This window comes from Calidris pugnax, unplaced genomic scaffold, assembly GCF_001431845.1.
Source record: "Calidris pugnax isolate Ruff unplaced genomic scaffold, ASM143184v1 scaffold51, whole genome shotgun sequence".
In the NCBI taxonomy this organism is placed as follows: domain Eukaryota; kingdom Metazoa; phylum Chordata; class Aves; order Charadriiformes; family Scolopacidae; genus Calidris; species Calidris pugnax.
In genome coordinates this window covers 4,052,037-4,069,346 of record NW_015090797.1, presented here as the reverse complement: position 1 = coordinate 4,069,346, position 17,310 = coordinate 4,052,037, and the positions used below count along the sequence as shown (strand labels likewise).

The 17,310-nt window shown below is 35.4% G+C and overlaps 1 protein-coding gene across 4 annotated transcripts in view; it reads right to left on the bottom strand.

Moving 5' to 3' along the window:
* Positions 1 to 17,310, bottom strand: part of ASXL3 (additional sex combs like 3, transcriptional regulator) — a 100,557-nt gene that overhangs the window by 52,790 nt on the left and 30,457 nt on the right. Inside the window, exons 4-6 of one of the 4 annotated variants that reach the window (XM_014936992.1) lie at positions 15,493 to 15,601; positions 14,007 to 14,118; positions 4,258 to 4,379 (exon numbers count right to left, since the gene is read on the bottom strand). In XM_014936992.1, the coding sequence (XP_014792478.1) occupies positions 4,258 to 4,379; positions 14,007 to 14,118; positions 15,493 to 15,601 (343 nt within the window). Of the gene's footprint in view, positions 1 to 593; positions 2,024 to 4,257; positions 4,380 to 14,006; positions 14,119 to 15,492; positions 15,602 to 17,310 lie in introns of those variants that run through there. The other 3 variants (XM_014936995.1, XM_014936994.1, XM_014936993.1) reach the window with 3 other exon arrangements.

Below are 17,310 nucleotides of genomic sequence, written 5' to 3'. Positions count from 1 at the left end.
GCGTGCCTGAGCTGAAGACAGGAAAGCAAAACCGCACCAGCATCAAGGGAGATCAGGATTCTACCTTCAGTGCCAACCTAGGCACTAGGATACCTGTGTCCTTAAAAAACAAACAAAAAACCCAAAGAAATCTTGATAAACTTTCCTGTGAATTTGGGTAAATCAGGGCTAAATTATACTGTTCACTATTCTGCTCTGAAATTTAGCCTCTTGTTGCTTCAGGTTGCAGGCTGGGTTTATTATAATAATAATAATAATAATAATAATTACAGTTGTGCTAGAAAAGTCAGACTGAAATGTTATTTGGAGTTATACAGCTCTAACATCCTATAATTCAGAAGCAACATGTGAGCCAGACCATAACCTCCCCATAGCTGTCTTACTGCTTGGGGTCTGACAGCATCCACTGGAAAAAAAGGGGTGTGGAGTTGCTACTTCTATTATAAGAACAAATCATACAGATGGGTGCCTTCCCTCTCAATAAAAAACTGCATCTACCCACTTTATGTGGCACACATATGAACCCAGCCACCAAGCATGCAGACAAAGCCCAAAGTTAAGAAAAACAAAACAAACCAGCGGCAGTAACATACCTTGTGTAGATTCCCTTATTTCCTGAGCTTCTCTCCTCCCAAACCCACTTGGCTGCTGTCTCTGGAGTTTCTGTCTCTACAAAGAGATCTGGATGCCCAGCACAGTCTCAGACATGTCCTGGTCTGTATTCAGATCCTGAGTCTGAATGGAGTATCCTTCTCTTCTCCCAACAGAAAATTTATGGGTACCCTTCTTGGTGCTGATTCCAAAGTGCCAAAAGTGAGGCAGGATTTTCTTCCACGTCTGGGAGCTCTACTATCATCCCAGACATCGTAATAGTGCATCTTCAAGTTCTTTATCCTCTCTTGGTACTGCCCCAGGAAACAACTGGTACACTGATGGACAAGGTGCTCTTATACTTGGCTATCAGAGTCCAACAGACACTAACACCACCTCAATGTCCTGGATATTCACACATGCTCAGTGTTACCTACGTGAGGCCAGTTTGCAGGTATGATCGTCTCTTCTGAGAAATGTTCCAAGAACATCTTGATAGATATAGACAAATCTGTACATAGCGAAGACTTCCAAAAAAAAGTATCACCTCAAGTCAATGGAACAGAAACTGGACCAGAGAGGAGCATGGTAGATACTATGGCATGACTTGATGTCCGTACTTGAGTTAGCCTTGTCCAGAGCAAGAACAATTCACACAGTAGTGTGACCATGTACCACTGCTAGCAGATGCAGATGTAGTTCAGTACTTTCCCAGGAAGAGGTCCTTACATGGGTCTGCATGCCAAAGCTCTCGAGTGTGAAAAGGAGGTAACTCAGTATGGAACTGATCAGTACTGATAGCAAATCAGTGTGTGACAGCATGCCATAAAGCTTCTTTTCAGAGGTACTAGATCAGCCACAGCCGGGCACGTGTACCCAAGCACTTCCAACAGCAAAGGGGAAACAGAATTCTGCAATATCTGCCATCAGAAAGCCAAGCATAAAAGGCAGCTCTCCACCATAGACGCTATTGTCTGAACCCTCATGAATGGGAACTCTTTTGCTGGTCATTACACTCAGACACTATACAAGAGCAAAACTGAACCTCCCTCAAAAACGATAAAGAAGTATGAAACACACTCAGTGGCAAAACACTCAGAACTTTTCTCCCAACAAGGACACTGTGGAAGGCAATGAAGCTAGAAAGTTTCCAGATGAAAATGGCATCCCAGCCTTTGAAATGTGAGGAAATAACATCTCTGAGAACTATGACAGAGGCCTTGTGAGAGTCCACTGCAACTGCAAACCTCCCAAACCTCTGCAAAATATTCCAGATCCACTGCTACCTGAGAGAAGTTGAAACCACGAGTCAGGGCTCAGAAAATACCTTTTCCTCCAACCTCCTAGCATAGCTCAAGAAATGAAGTATTGTGACTAATTTGATTCATGAGAACATCCTAAAATGCAGGCTGGAACAAGGAAATGTGAGATTGCTCTTTGCAATCTAAACCTAGGAATAGACCTCTAGAATTCGTTAAAAATCAAGTCATATGTAAGTCCATCATACAATACTTTAAAGAGAATTACATATGACTAGAGAGGTTAATAAGTGGATAAACAGTGGAGAAAATCTTCTCACTCTAGCTCAGATCTTCAAGCAGTACTGCACATTATCAGCTTGCCTCTTGCTTTAATTTTAATGGATTCCAAAACAAATACACACAAGATGAAGTTAATGTGAAGAACCCACTGTTTTTAAATAAATTGAGTAGGAAACTATTTGAAAGACTATTTTGTAGCATTTCATTCTGTGAAGATTGTTTAGTAACAGAAAAAAAGCAATATGGGAAGACCCCATTATGACATATACACAGTATATATATGTTTATATAGTATAAGCACTTGCTAAGAGCATGATGATGGCTCATCTTCTGTTACTTTAGCATGGAACCAGGAAGTTAGTATCAGCTGGAGGAACATTGCAAGTAACTGTCTAAAGTTTCTTGTGTATTCAAAGGTACTACAGGTTCTTTGTACAAATTTTAGTTATTATATAACCATAAAAGAAATAGAAAGATTGGAAAGTGAAAGAATAAATTTTCAACAGCAATTTTATAAATAAAATCACTGTTAAAATTAATTCCCCTCTGCTACAATATCAAATTAAATCAAATCTGCAGTGTGTAGCCAGCACCTGAAACTCTAGAGAAAACAAAGCAAAAATCCTCTACTATTCCAGAATACAAATGTCCATTTGTCTAAAACTGTACATAGAGAAAACATTTTACTGATAGCTGTAATAATACTCTCATACTCTGAAGTACAGGATCTAATTACTATCAATTTAATTAAAACTAATTTCTTTTTATCGATTATTGAACTTTCTGATGTTGCTCTAACCCTACTGCCTTAGGGAATGTTTTCAAGTATTTCCACCAATGTTATGACTTTTTATATTAATTAAGCTATTCTGATTAGTTTGCCCTTTTAAAAATTATTCTGAGTGCTATGTATCTGCTAAGTGAAAAATGGTAGAGTTTAAACAGTCATACAAGTTCAAACATTTGTGGCTTTGCTCTTTTTTTCCCCTCCTTTCCCTTTGTCTGGTCCCACCACCCCTAGGAAAGTTCATGTATCGCAAAAGATCTGTATAGAAGAGTTTCCAAAAAGTGTGTCTTTTTCACTACTACCCACAGTTAGTGAGCTGCTTTGTGCCCACTGATCAATTTTCTTTTACATTCCTCAAAGCCTCTAAGTACAAGATTACCTTATGTGAATGATAAAGGTCTATTAACTTTAAACTGAAACCACATGAAAACTAAGCACAAATACTTAAGTGTTTTGAGGAGATGTGGACAGGATTTGCTTAACTTAAGCCTAAATCAACAACTCGGCAATAAACTACCCATGAAATACTGAACCTCTGTTAACCATAACTAAGAAAGCAGTTATGAGAAAAATTAAAACAACATCATCTCATTATGCTAACACTTTAGAAAACTTGTATTTCATTTTTTATAGACCACTCAAGACTAAAACAATTCCTACATACTCGAAATTGAGAGGAGATAATGATAATTTTTTTTTAATCATGATTTTTTATTTTTTCTTTCTTATTTGCCCGACTGAAAGCGGAATTAATTTGGCACTGTTGGAAAATAATTTTCACATTGTTATGCTTCCAGTTAATATCTGACTTTCAATAATCAACTATTTTTGCCAAGCTTTACTACTTGTCATGCAACCTAAATCATCCAAATCACAAGTTATTCAAAAACAAAAACTACCCCACCTTTATGCACTGCAGTATCAAATACAATAAATATGAACGAAAATTACTTAGCAGACCATAAAGAAACAAAAACAGCAGGCATCCCCAGATTCTTACCTATCTGCAGAACTTCTTTCAAAATATTTTTTTTTTTATTATTTTAAGCCTCACATAAAATTTCGAACACAAATGCTTACATAGGAAAAGCAGGGATGTGATAATATAAACAATTCTGCTTACTTGAAAAGCACTTTAAAAACCATCAAACTCACAATAAATAGCAGGACTGCATTATCGGTAAAAAAAGAAGAAGAAAAAAACCCCAGCAATACACCACCAAACAAAGCACTAAAAATCCTCAGAAACGCCTTGAAATTCTGCTGAGATGTTATTCGTATAAGACTGACACACATGCTAAAGGGAAGCCAATTGATTATCAGTCAATACAAGCTTACCTGCTTAAGTGCTTTCTTTGTGTGCTGCTGGAAGGAAGATACTAGCTTGCTTTGCACCGGTGCATTAGTAAGGCTTGAATCACGATTGGAAGACATTTCTTCAGATGTCTGCTTTGGGCAAACTTTATAAAAAAAAAAAAAAAAAAACAAATCAGAATCCTGATCTGGGGGTTATATTCCCTATAACTTGGAAAGTCCTGAGTACAGGGATAAAAAAGAAAAAAAAAAAAAAAAAGCCAGTGCCTGGAAGATAAAAAGCTCACTCTAAGAAATTCAACTAATCTGGAGGTCCAGATGAGCTGAAAATCTGGCCATATTCTAAATAGATGCTTTTCGTTCAAAAATATTTGTACCTCATCATACCGTTTCTATGTAGTTCTGGAGGCCTTCCATATTTTCCCTTTCAGGTCCTGAAAGGTAACTGAAATAGTGTAACTATGGTTTTTGAACAGAAGCTAGTCAAAATTTTTCTTCCTCAGTTTTAATGGATTATTATGTATCTAAACGTGTGTTTATACAAGAGAAACTGATGACCCTGTGTTCTAGAAATATTTATAAATATGTAACTTCATGCCAGATTGTAATGGCTTCTTGGGAGCCAGACTCATCTATTTTATAAGTACTTCTTGGTAAAGCTAAGAACACACACTTTCCTGTTTAACGGGTAGACTGGAATATCCTGGGAAAAGGAATTCTGGTCTCTCAGGTAATACACACTGCTACTTGTCAGCCTTCTAAATAATACATGTTTTAATGAACAAACACTACAGTACTTGCATTAAACAGCCTCTTGAGTACTCTTGTGTGAGACAGAAAAAGTCTCCTGGCTAAAAATAAAAGGAAATATGATTAATTGTTTTTTTAAAAAAACAGCTTTATTAAACAGATACGAAAGCTGTGAAAATAGCTGGAGGATCCTATTAGCCTTGGTGGTCAGCAAGCTTGAATGAAAGGGCTCTAAAAACCTTTGCACTCTTAATGCCTTGCATTGCTATTCTCACTTAGTGTCCTAAAACAGCCCAGCTGAAACAGCATTAGCATGAATCCAGAAATTAAGCAACTTTTTTTCCATTCTCCTCTGTTGACTCAACTCAGGTCTGTTTTCCAGTGCTGCTCGAAGCTGGTTTGCGTGCTGACATACCTTCCTTAGACTGCTCTACAGCTGGATATGGTTTTTCAAGATTTGCCATAGTTCACACACTCACTGGTACAGTTTGAAGACACTCAAAGCAGCGGCACGGACACATGCCAGAAAGAATTTTAGCCCAATGTTTCTGTTTGCCTGTGGTTTCCTCCTCCCATCCTTTACTGGGATGAGCAGACACCTGAAGTTGCATTCTAACTCTCTTGCCTTTAGCAATGTTTCATAGCAGAAATATTGTAATGAGTTTTGTTTCATGTTTGTAAGAAAAAAGATAGAGACAATTTAGTTGTCAGTAATTAATGGCCACCATAAGATACATGTAATATTAAATATTTATTTTCACACTGAAAGAAAAAATAATTAATACTTACGTCACAAACGGAGAATACACTCTGTTTTATGGCACTGGCATTATGTCCAGATAATTTTCATATTAGACTAAAAAATTTTCATTAGTAGATAAGACAGAACCTATTGTCATAAGATTTATAACTGATGGTTGTAACTTTTTTCCCTTATACTTGAAAGATTTGTCAAAATATACAAAGAAGCTGTAACACAAAACACGTTCTGAGCTTACAGCATCACCTGGTTTGGATCAATCTTTTCCACATGATGAACAAAGCTTACTATCAAAAAAGACAACTTAAAGGAGCAGCAGAGTGTCAGCAGAAAACAAATAATAGATGGTTTATATAATCTAAATCACTGCAATAGCTAAGCTCCTGAGACAAAGAACACCTACACCAAAATAAAAACCTGACATTTCAAATTACACAGCTTTTGTCTTTCCTTTCAAAGAGAATTTTTTCACTGTTTTCTGGGAAAGTCTGAGAGTCAAAGAAGTGAAGAAAAAACCAGAAACAGTGTGAGAACACAGACCCCAGAGTTAAGGAGAGGAGAACAGAAAAAATTTAAAAATGCCTAAAGAATAGAAACTGTTATATGCTTAACCGTCCATTCTAAGAGAGGATACAACATCACCTGTCATGGAAAACCTCTTCCTGTTCTCTGGGAAGACTGCAACTCCTGTTATCTTCTTGTTCAAATGGGAAATTCTGATTTTCATTACTGTGATCTAGGACAATATCCAAGAGACTCCTGTGTTTATTTTGGTGATAAAGTCCATCCTGGTGAGGTTTGGCAATACTAACTGATGATACTCAGCATTAGAACCGTTAATGTCTAAGTCATGATACAGCACAGGAATAAAACCAAACATAGGTCTATATTAATTTTCTGCTTTCATTCATTTTTATTTTAACAATAAGCCCGGAAATTGTGGCAGGGTCCATTAGAGGCCATACTACGTATTTCTATCATTACTTTAATTTTACATAAAAATATTGTCAGTGTAATGGCTTCTTTTGCTTCTGTTTCTTTAAAGCTTTGACAACAAAGTTAAACCGTGGAACAGGGATTGTTCTAATGGGTGAGGCAACTGGAACTGAAATCCACTGAAACAATAAAAACCTTTCCATCGCTGTAATCTCTTATGCAGTTACAGAAGGAATATCTCACTCTAGACTTTGGTTTAGTGCAACCCAAACCTAGTTCCTTCAGAGTTTTGAAAAACAAGCTTTTTCCTGTAGTCTATGATTAAAGAAATAGGTATGTTTGGCTGAAATCTGCTGCTTAAAAAATGTGAAGCGACATGGTTATTAGAGAAAGTCAGCTTCTTTTATTAGCAACAAATGATACTTCCTTTCTACACTACATTTTGTACATTCTAAATATTTTCCTTCAGTAAGAAGCTATTTTAAATATTGTTTTCCATGTTTTAATTAAATATCCATTTCCATTTAAAACCAGCTTGATACAAATCATGGCTATAAACCTAACCATCTAGTAAATAAGAGATATGTCATTGCCTATTTTCCAAAAGTAGAAGATACAAAGAATAAAAATCTTAATATATTATGGTAATTTATATAATTGCTTAATAGCATACAGTCTATTCACTTTATTAGCACAAAAATAATACTGAAAGACATATACAGGCTTTATTTAGAGGATAATCAAGATATTGTTTGCAAAACAATATGAATTGACTTTTCTGTAGGAAATGAAATGCAAATATGAGACAATGAATACATTTATTCTTTAAAACATGTTCTGCTACTTAGTGATTTAAATCAATCTGTGCTAGAATCTCACTATGCTACAATGCCTGTGACCACAGAAAATTGTATTTATTTTTTGTTCATTTGTGTGGATAAAGTCCAACTCCTTTTCTCTGAATGCGTTAGAAGCAAAAAAAGGGGAAAATATGACAGAAAAATATGTGTTTGAAATGCCCGCTGATGATCCTAGCGAAAAAACCAATGCCTTAAAAACAGAGCGGGCATTTCTGCTATAGAAACCAAAGAAGACAGTAAAAGAAAATCAAATTCAAGAAGAGCTAGTGGTATTTGAACATATGCACAGCTTTGGAAAGCTGCAACTACTTTGTCCATAAGCACTGAAGATGCATGAATATCATTAGATCCATGTTCGCTCGAAAAGCTTTATCAGGGAAGAATGCTAAAAATAAACTGGATGCTGGGGAGGAATAAAAGAACCCTGAAAGAATGCAACAGATGAAGGAAAAATATTTGGGTAGCAAATAAAGAGGATTCACCATTATTGCTACAGTAGAAAAAGAGAACAAGAGCTGTTTTAAATCTACAGGAGGCATTTCCATTTAGTGGAGAATAATTAGGCTCCATTCTTTAAGTCGGCTTCTTTAAGGGCCAGGACTGAGTGAAGGAATAAAGCAAAAAGCAAGTATTAAGCCATAAACTGTTAGGTTATGAGCTGGAAGAGCAGCTGGGTTTCTGAAGATAAGACCTCCTTAGTGAGTGTTCAGAGAGTGTTAACATGAATGATAGAATTAGAATTACTTAGCAGAAAGAGCATGTTAAAAATGTTCTCGACAACCTCCATTTAAAATAACTTCCTCTCTCCCATTTTTGCATGACCAGTTTTAGTAATTATTATGAAAGGCTATCATTTATAAAAATCAGCAATGCTATCTTTTAATTTCAAATTTTATAGCCTATCCCTGTAATTTTTTATCACCTTTTATCTTCCCCGACCAAGAAATATGACACCTACATAAAACATATTAGAAGACGTGTTTCTTCAAAGAAACAATTTTTATAGGAATACAACTTAAAATTTTTCTGTCTCACTGCCACTGAAAGTTATTAGGAATAATTATAAACAGATTTATGTAACTAGATGGACAGAAAAATTCCTGGAGTCCTTTAAGGGACTTATTTTCTCAAAATAAATAGCACAATTAATTCCAATTTCAGACAGACCCTACTGATTTAAAATCAAACCAGTAAAATCAACAGCAGTTCACTTCCTTCTTTGTTACAGAAACCACAGCAGATGAGAAGGATTGTTTACTAATGGCCACATTACAAAACACAAATATTGCTACCATATGCTAAAGACTAGAGCCTACCTCAAGCATAAAATGTATGCGCACACTCTGGAGATAGGAAACTTCACAGAGAACTCCCTTAGGAAAACATACACACAATAGTTCGCTCTAAAATATCCACAAAATTCAATATTTTCTTTGGGTGACACAGATCTATACTCGTATTGACATAAATGGTCATGCTTTGCCAACACAGATGTATCAAGTAATTCACCTCCATCCCTCTTTGATCTCTAGAGCCCAACTTGCAAAATCTGAACAATCGAGAACTCGACTGTTGCCATCAGCTCTTGAAAATGAAAACCATTTTAGGAGTTAGTTAATTGTACAAGTACACCAATGCAAGCAAAAACAGATGCATATATCAAGGGCAGTACTGTGACTGTAATATTCTTTTTGAAAAGCAATACTAGCACTGTGAAATGATAAGTAATATTGAAAAGTATTTTTTGGAAAAAGACATCAAATACGGCATCTGCTTGGTAGCTTGCACTGAATCACATTATACTCCCGGCATGCTTTCAAGCCCAAACAGTTCACAAAGCTTTGAAAACTGTGAATGCTTACTGCAAAGGAAGTCAACATTTTCCACTAAAAATATACAGCCTGTCATCACTAAGCCACTGATTTCTTAGGCCTCATTAACTCCACTGTACAGCAAAAAAAAGCAGATGAGAAAGATCTCTCCCTCCAGCTTCACAGTATCTTCTCTCATTCTTATGACTCCACTCCAGTGGCAATGAAAGAAACAGAAGTTAAACTCGATCCCGGGTACAATATTTTTATTTTATAGCTACTTGTGGAGAGGTAAAAAAAACCCAAAACACTAAAAGAAGAAAAAAGTGAAAAACTGTCTCTTTCTGATGGGTCATCCAAAACTCTCAATGTTCGAGCTCCTATTCTGTTACCATCCTGTGTGTAGAAGAGCCTGTCCCACGTCCAGATGTTGCCATATGCAATTGACATATTCAGCAGATTCATCCAATATTAATCCCAAGATACAAGATCCCTAAGATAGCAGGTTTCCCTGAACTGCCAGAAATTCTGTTCCCAGAAAGGAACTGAACATGTAAATCTGGACTCAGGTTTCAACCAATGATGAATATTCATTCCTCACTGCAGGAGTTATCCTAGTGGCTTCCTAGTCCAAAAAAGCACAAGGTATTCAAGAACACAGTAGCTATGAAGACAAAATTACAGGATTCAGCATGAATCTGATCCTCTATCATCCATCATTTCATCTACTATCTCTAAGAAAACTGCTTAAGAAATTAATTCTGCCGTTTCATGTTCGCAATTGAAGAACTTACAGTTTTAGGAAGTGCTGAAAACCAGAGTGTCTCAAGAGGAGACATATGTTGCTCACATTTGGGCAAACATCAGAACCTATGTTTGGGTTGGGTTGGGGAGGGAAGTCATTCTACCATAGGAATTGCTACCTCCTCCACAGTTACATCATTGTGCATTCCATTGGCTTGCGTGAAGACAATTTTTAATCAACTGCACTCCGTGGCTGATGGATTAGCCCTGGCTTCAGAAACCCTAGGGACAAGTGCTTTTTGAGAACAGAACATCCTATTGATGGGCAAAAGGATATTATAGTCATCATTTTCCCAGGCAACAGTAATTGGGATTTTAATTCTTTTACCGACTGCATCTTTACATGCTGCCTCTGTATTTGAAGGAAATGGAATTTATAAAAAGATATGAGACTGCTAGATTGCTTCTACAGAAATCCCATTCCAAACAAAATCAACTTTAGCATAAAGAGTTTCTTCTCTCTGCCTTTGGAGAAGGTGGGTTAAGAAAGATTTCTCCACAGCATCTGAAAAATCTTGAGGTGTGACCATTCCAGTTGCCAGTTTAGCAATACTGATGTGGAGTAACAGCTTTCGCCAAGTCATGTGTTTATAACTGTGAGGAACTTTTATATTCTTATGCTAATAAAATTGTCCAGTAGTCTGCATTTATACTGGGAAAAATGTGTCTGTTGGGGAATAACGAGATTCTTCTCTGTTTGAGTGTCAGCTGGTAGTTTTTACTCTGAAAGCTGAAGACTATCATCTAAAGGGCCACAAATGGAAGAAGGCTGTTGCTTAGGGTTTCATCCTTTGCTTCCAGCTAACTTTTTAAAATGGCCCTTTTTAAACTCTTTGTAAACAATTTCTGATCACTCTGTTAGAACTGAGGCTTCTGGCCACTACCACAGTGGAAACAAGAGCAAATAAAAATGCAATCTATTGGGCAATTAAGAATACAATGTGCAAACGATGTCCATCTTCATATATATCACCCATCATAAGGCTGCATGGAGACATTATATCTATTGACTTTTTCTAAAACACATTTCAGAGAATTTCATAAAGCATTTTTTGTACTGAATCAAATGTTATTTTTATGCCACAAAATAGTTTCCTGGAAAAAAAAACAATCCCAACTTTAGTGTGAAAAATTTAATTGATAGACATCTTGTTGGATTTGGTCTGCTAGATCAAATATTTTCTTTAGAAATACCTTTTGTCAAATATTTACAAACAGATCAAGTCACCATCTAATCGTTGATAAACTAACTAGACTGTCCCTATTAAATTTCCCAGAGCAAAGGAGGCATTTGTTCATTCAGGAGTTCTTTTATGTCTCTTCTAAATCCTTTCCTATTTTTCTTAGCTCTTTCTTACAGCTATAATGAATGCAATACACTAGTAATCATTTAACTAGCACTATACCCAGAGGAAAAAATGTGCCTATATTCTTTAATCAGTACTACCAGAACTATACTCCAAGAACTGCATTGGACTAATTAGCAAAAGCATCTCATTCATGTTCAATTCATTTTCCATTGTGATCCTTAAATGTTTTTCAGATTTACTAATTTATTGAATATATGTTTCCACTGCGCAAATGTGACCTTTTTTTTTTTCACTTGAAAGTCTAAAATAAATTATGCTGTTCAACTGTAATAATTTACAAGGCAATCAAGAAGGATCTCAACATTATTATCAATATATTTAATCAAGGACTATTTTATACTTTTCAAAAAGTATTGTCGAATATATTGAATGAAGTGTGCTGAAATCGTATCCTTGGGAGAACAGCAAAAATAGCTACTGTGGATGGTGAGTCCTATGCCTTTGCAGATCCAATAATTTGCAATTTTTAATCCACTTATAACTGGCTGCATGTGTCAGGCATGGTTTTGTTTTTAAGCCAAGCATTCTATACTGTAACTGAAATCACTTAGAGAATTCTACATATGTATCAATACATACCTTTAACATAAAAACTTTCAGTCTCAAGCAAAGCTATTATCAAACGTTAAAAAACCTATGTTCTTTATCAGCTGATTGATACAAGATATACGGTCTTCAATTCCTTATTGATCACACCCAGCACTGGCCTTTCTGTATGCAATATAGACTCCGTATTGCCGTCACATTTACTCTTTTTAAATATATCCATTGCACGACATCAAAAGAATTATAAATGTCTTGTTTTTAAAAAGGTAAACATATTGCAGTTTTCCAAGATTTGTTAAAGATGAAACATGAGGGAAATTTCTCAGCTTTAAACTCAATCTAGGTGTAATTTACTGCTCTACCCCAAATATTTGAAAATGTTTAATTTTAGCAGCTGCTCTTTTATGTCACCACAAGTGCTAGAATTATTTTTATTACTGTAAACTGTGAAAATAGTATGCAGCCTCCTCCCAGTCAAAACCCAGCAATTTTCTACTTCTGGCATTCCAGCATCCTTATTTACATCCTACCACTCCTAAATAATTGCCAGGTTCTTGCCACAATTTTTATTTGTTTATAATAAGCAACATCACCTTTTCTTTCCTATTCGTAACTGCATTTACACTGCTTTTCACTGCTGTATTCTTCCTGTGACTTAGGGAAGTGTCAACAAATTGTCTGAGACGAGAATTGTTGAAGAACTACAAATACACATGTTCACATACACGTGCCATATACACTGCCTAAGCATAAAATCACTGCACATGCAGAGTCTGTTAACTTATAGACATATCGAAGAAAATGAAGAAACAGAACCATTTAATAACTCTTGACTTTTGTTTTTCCACTGAGCTTCAAATTTGCACCACTAGATCCATAACAAGCTGTCTTAAGTAGTTCTGTTATTCCTTTTGCTGAGCATTTTGTGGTTTCTCAATGCTGCTAGCAAGCTACACTGAGATAGCAGAATCAGTCCTGTCCTGTACAGGAGCAGCACAGAAGCTAATTAAGTTGCTCAAGATCAAAGAGGAAGTCTGTAGCAGAAGAACACCATGAGCTGAGCCTTTTCATGTCCCAGTTGTAAAAAGGACAATGTGTCACCATATGCAAAGTGAGCCAAAACAGTAGGCTGCAGTCCAGTAGTGGGACAGGCTGTGAGGGGGCAGCAGAAGAGAAGAACTAATCAAGGAAAGATTTATTTCAGAGGTCCTGGAAAGCTTGATTTTCGTATAAAGCATTCACTTTACAAACGAGTGTAGTTTTAAGAAGAAAAATATTTATTTCTATTACTTGCAAGTAATTTTAGACAACCGAAGAAGTGTGTTAGTGTGTTCTCTTTATGAGCAATTACTACCTCTCAAAAAGAAAAAAATATTTCTAAAGTTACCATCTTCAAGTTCTCACAATGTTTCAGTTTGTCATTATCTCAGAAAAAAAAAATGCACTGGATGTGATACTTCAACATGTCTTTATGTCAACATGGCATCCAGGAGAACCTCTGCCTGAAACAAAAAAAAAAAATACAAACCTTTGTCCTGTACCCAGAAGTCTACTGAGAAGCCAACCCTACATGCTCACACTGAAATCAGTGAGATGTCTGTCTGACAACTGCAAGTCTGAAGCCTGGTGAGGCAAATTATTCTTTAGCAGTGGGGCCTAGAACAAAAAAATGGTGAGCCAAAAAATTACCTACCCAAAACACACCCGACAGCACTACTCATTTTCTCTTACAAATCTAAGTCAAATAAAGGCACTTGGTGTTCCTGATTTCTTTAAAAGGCGAAAGAAAAAAAGAGAGGGAGTAGCTCAAAAATAGTTCCACTGAGTACAAAACATTACTTATAATGTTTAGAAATCACACCACGAAAATCATAAGTAAGCAATACTTTTTCTTTTCCCAAAATATGCCTTCTAAGATTGAAATTAAAACACCTACCACCATTTTCTTCTCCATTATTATTGTTTGTCTCAGCCATTTCAGTGCCATCTAACTCAGATTCACATCCTAAATCCAATGTTCCATCAGTAGGGCATGTTGATTCTTCTTTCTACAGTTAAAAAAGAAAAAAGAAAACTAAAATTAACGAGAAAAATCAATCATGATCCTGCTGCATCTCCGAAAATAGATTACTGCAGTGTACTCTCATGCTTACATTTCAAAAAACAGAATAAAATAAAATATGCCTCTGAGTTACTTCAGAGAAAGACATAAAAACAGACCTTCATGAAACAACTTGCAAAGTAAAAACAAAAAAGCTTTTTTGTGAAGTCATAACATACTCTTTTTTTAAAAAAATGCCAAATAAAATGCAAGGTCTTCCACTTTTCTTTTTTTTTTAACAGAAACAGACTTGTTTGGCTGTTAAAAATCCTAGTTTTCCAGTTGAGTGTCCAAAACGCTGCAGCAAAACATAAATCCTTTAATGTTTCTTTTCTGCCTTTGCCTGTTTCCTGAATTCAAATAGCTGAAGCAACCTGGAGCTCACAGGCATGGGAGTGATTGTGAATACCTGGATTTGTGCCAAGAATATCTCCTGATTTAAAGAACAACAGCAGCATTTGTCTTAGTAAATTAGGAAATGGAGCTGCTGAAAACTATTAATTCAATCTCAGATACAGAATTTTTAGTTATCGGAAGCAGGCAAATCTATGTAGTTTTATATTTTTTAAACCCTTACATCAAATAAGTCTGTCATAAATTACTAAAGATCCTTCCCCCCAGCCCCAAATTTTTATTGACCACATTTACACTGCCAAACATATAATCTTAGTTTCTTGTTTCTCATCTCTGCCTCACATTCCTCCACTCCTATTGTGAAACCCGTCTAAGTTTGATCATGTACAGCAAGAAAAAATTTCCATCCACAGAAATCATCATCTACATATCAAAAAAAGAAAAATAAAGAGGAAAAGGAATAAAATAGTGTAACGGCAAAACTTGTATCACTATAATTATATTCCTTCTCAAAAGCAATGATGCAACCTGTAAATTAAAAGCTGATTTATATTATATATATATATCTCTAATATATGTATATTTACATTGCAAATAATTTTGCACTATTCAAAAATCAAACATTAATAGAATTACTTAATGAGAAAGTCAGTGATCCTCTTGAGCTCACTGCTCATAAAACAAAGGCCTTTCTGTGAACAATTCTGAAAAAGCAGCATTTTAGCTAAGCTACATGTTTTTTATACCACATGCCAAATTCAAGAACATGTATATGCTTTCTAGGATAAAACATTCAATGTTTACTTTCATTATAAATCCTTTTAAAAGACATCTGAAAGCAGTTAGAAGGACTATCAGGTCATTTCCTCTCCAAAGAATCTAATCTGTTTACCTTTATATCTATTGAGGCATTCATAAAATGGATTAATAGTGCTATGCACTTTCCATATACAAAATTGAAACTTACTTTGAGAGCGTAGAGTCCTGACTTCCCAGGGATTTTGAAGAATGTTCCATCACCTACACGAGTGTTAGTATGAAGCATTGCATTCAGGCAAGCTAATGGAGAGGTTCCACTGAAAAACAAAATTGTGCAGTCCAAGATTGAGTGCCTCTTGTAAAACTATTCCCTCGGTCTATTTTTTTTTAAAACTCATGCTTGCCTGGCTTTTTTTTTTTTTTTTTTTTTATTCCCCACCTCTCTTTTTTTCAGCATTTTTTTTTTTTTTATCAGAAAAAGCTTTTTTCAAAACAAAACTTTTTTTTTTTTTTTTTTTTTTCTTCTTTCTTTCCCCCCCCCCCCCTTTTTTTTTTTTAATTCTCTCAACCCTGAAAACATCTACATTACAATAACAGGCCAGTTTCAAACTTAATCATATGCATCTGTCCCCTAGGCTCGAGGCAAAAAGTCTGTGAATTATAATTATGCTTTTCTTCATACAGCAACCAGCTCCACATTCTGAGAACCAAAGTCCAAATATTTATGTGAAATTATTTCGTAAATAACACCATGAAGCCTCATTTTTAAAATGTTACAGACAATGTGGCTGCTGCACATGAATGATCAAGACAGTACCAAGTTCAAGGGCAGCTGCATCCCATAGGATGAAAGGCAACAAAAGAATAATAAAAAGCCCAGGAAGAACACATTTAAAATTAAAAGTGATATATAGTTAAGCCTTCTTCTGGCTTAACATGGTCAGCATGCATTACTATACATAAAGACAAGCACATTTGTACCTTCTATGAAACACTATCTTTTCTAATTAGAGTTGTTTTAGAGATTAAGAGATTGACCTGCTCAAGGTAGTAACTCTAATACCACTGTGGAATGCATGGTAAGGGACTATTTAAATAGAAATACAACACATTAAGAAAAAAAGAGTTCTGGTACAGAAATGTCTTAGTAACATATGCATGTTTACATCAGTAAAAGAAAGCAAATGTTTCTACCCTTGCGACACTTTAAACTATTCTGAAATGTTCGTCTAAGAAATGGTAGGGAAGAAGGTAGTCATAAATTGTTTTATTTCATTTTAATTTCAAAATTAAAGTACAAGATTTATAGATGCACTATCACATCTTTGTCCCCATTTACTGACTAATGTACATGGTGTACTCAGGGACTGAATCTGAAACTGTGCTTCCTCCCTGGGGTCCCCAGCCTGCACGCACGCTTATCTTTAGCCACGTAAATATATTCCACTTGGTTAAGTGGAACAATGCCTGTGCATTAAATTAAGTGTGTTGCTAAGTATTTCAGGATTAATTATATACTCAACTATAAACTAGGAACAGGGCTTCAAAAGTCCATTAGAAACTACTGTTCTTTATTATGCAATATTATACGGCAACACACAATCTTTGTTGAAAATTGCTGACTGACCTTTTTTTATAAATAAAACTGGCTTGAGATTATCATCTTTCATATGATGATGCTTTCTGTTGATTTCTATGGCTCTGTTACAACAGAATTCATCCTTACTGTACATGTATTAATTTAATGGCAAGATGGATAGTGTGGTAATTTCTCTTCTGGTAAGAAATAAACTGTAATGTGTCCTCAAGACAGGAAGTCTTATCCGATATACTTTATTTACTATTGGTCACCTAATGTATCACATTACTAAATCTGAAATAAAAAATGTAAAAATGCTGCTTGGTGATAAACACATCAGATATTTAACAGATATCTATTTTATAAACATTCTAAATATAATCCTGCAATGTGAAAATTCTGACAGATTTTTGTTGTTTCTTTTTTCCTCCTGCAAATAAATCTAAT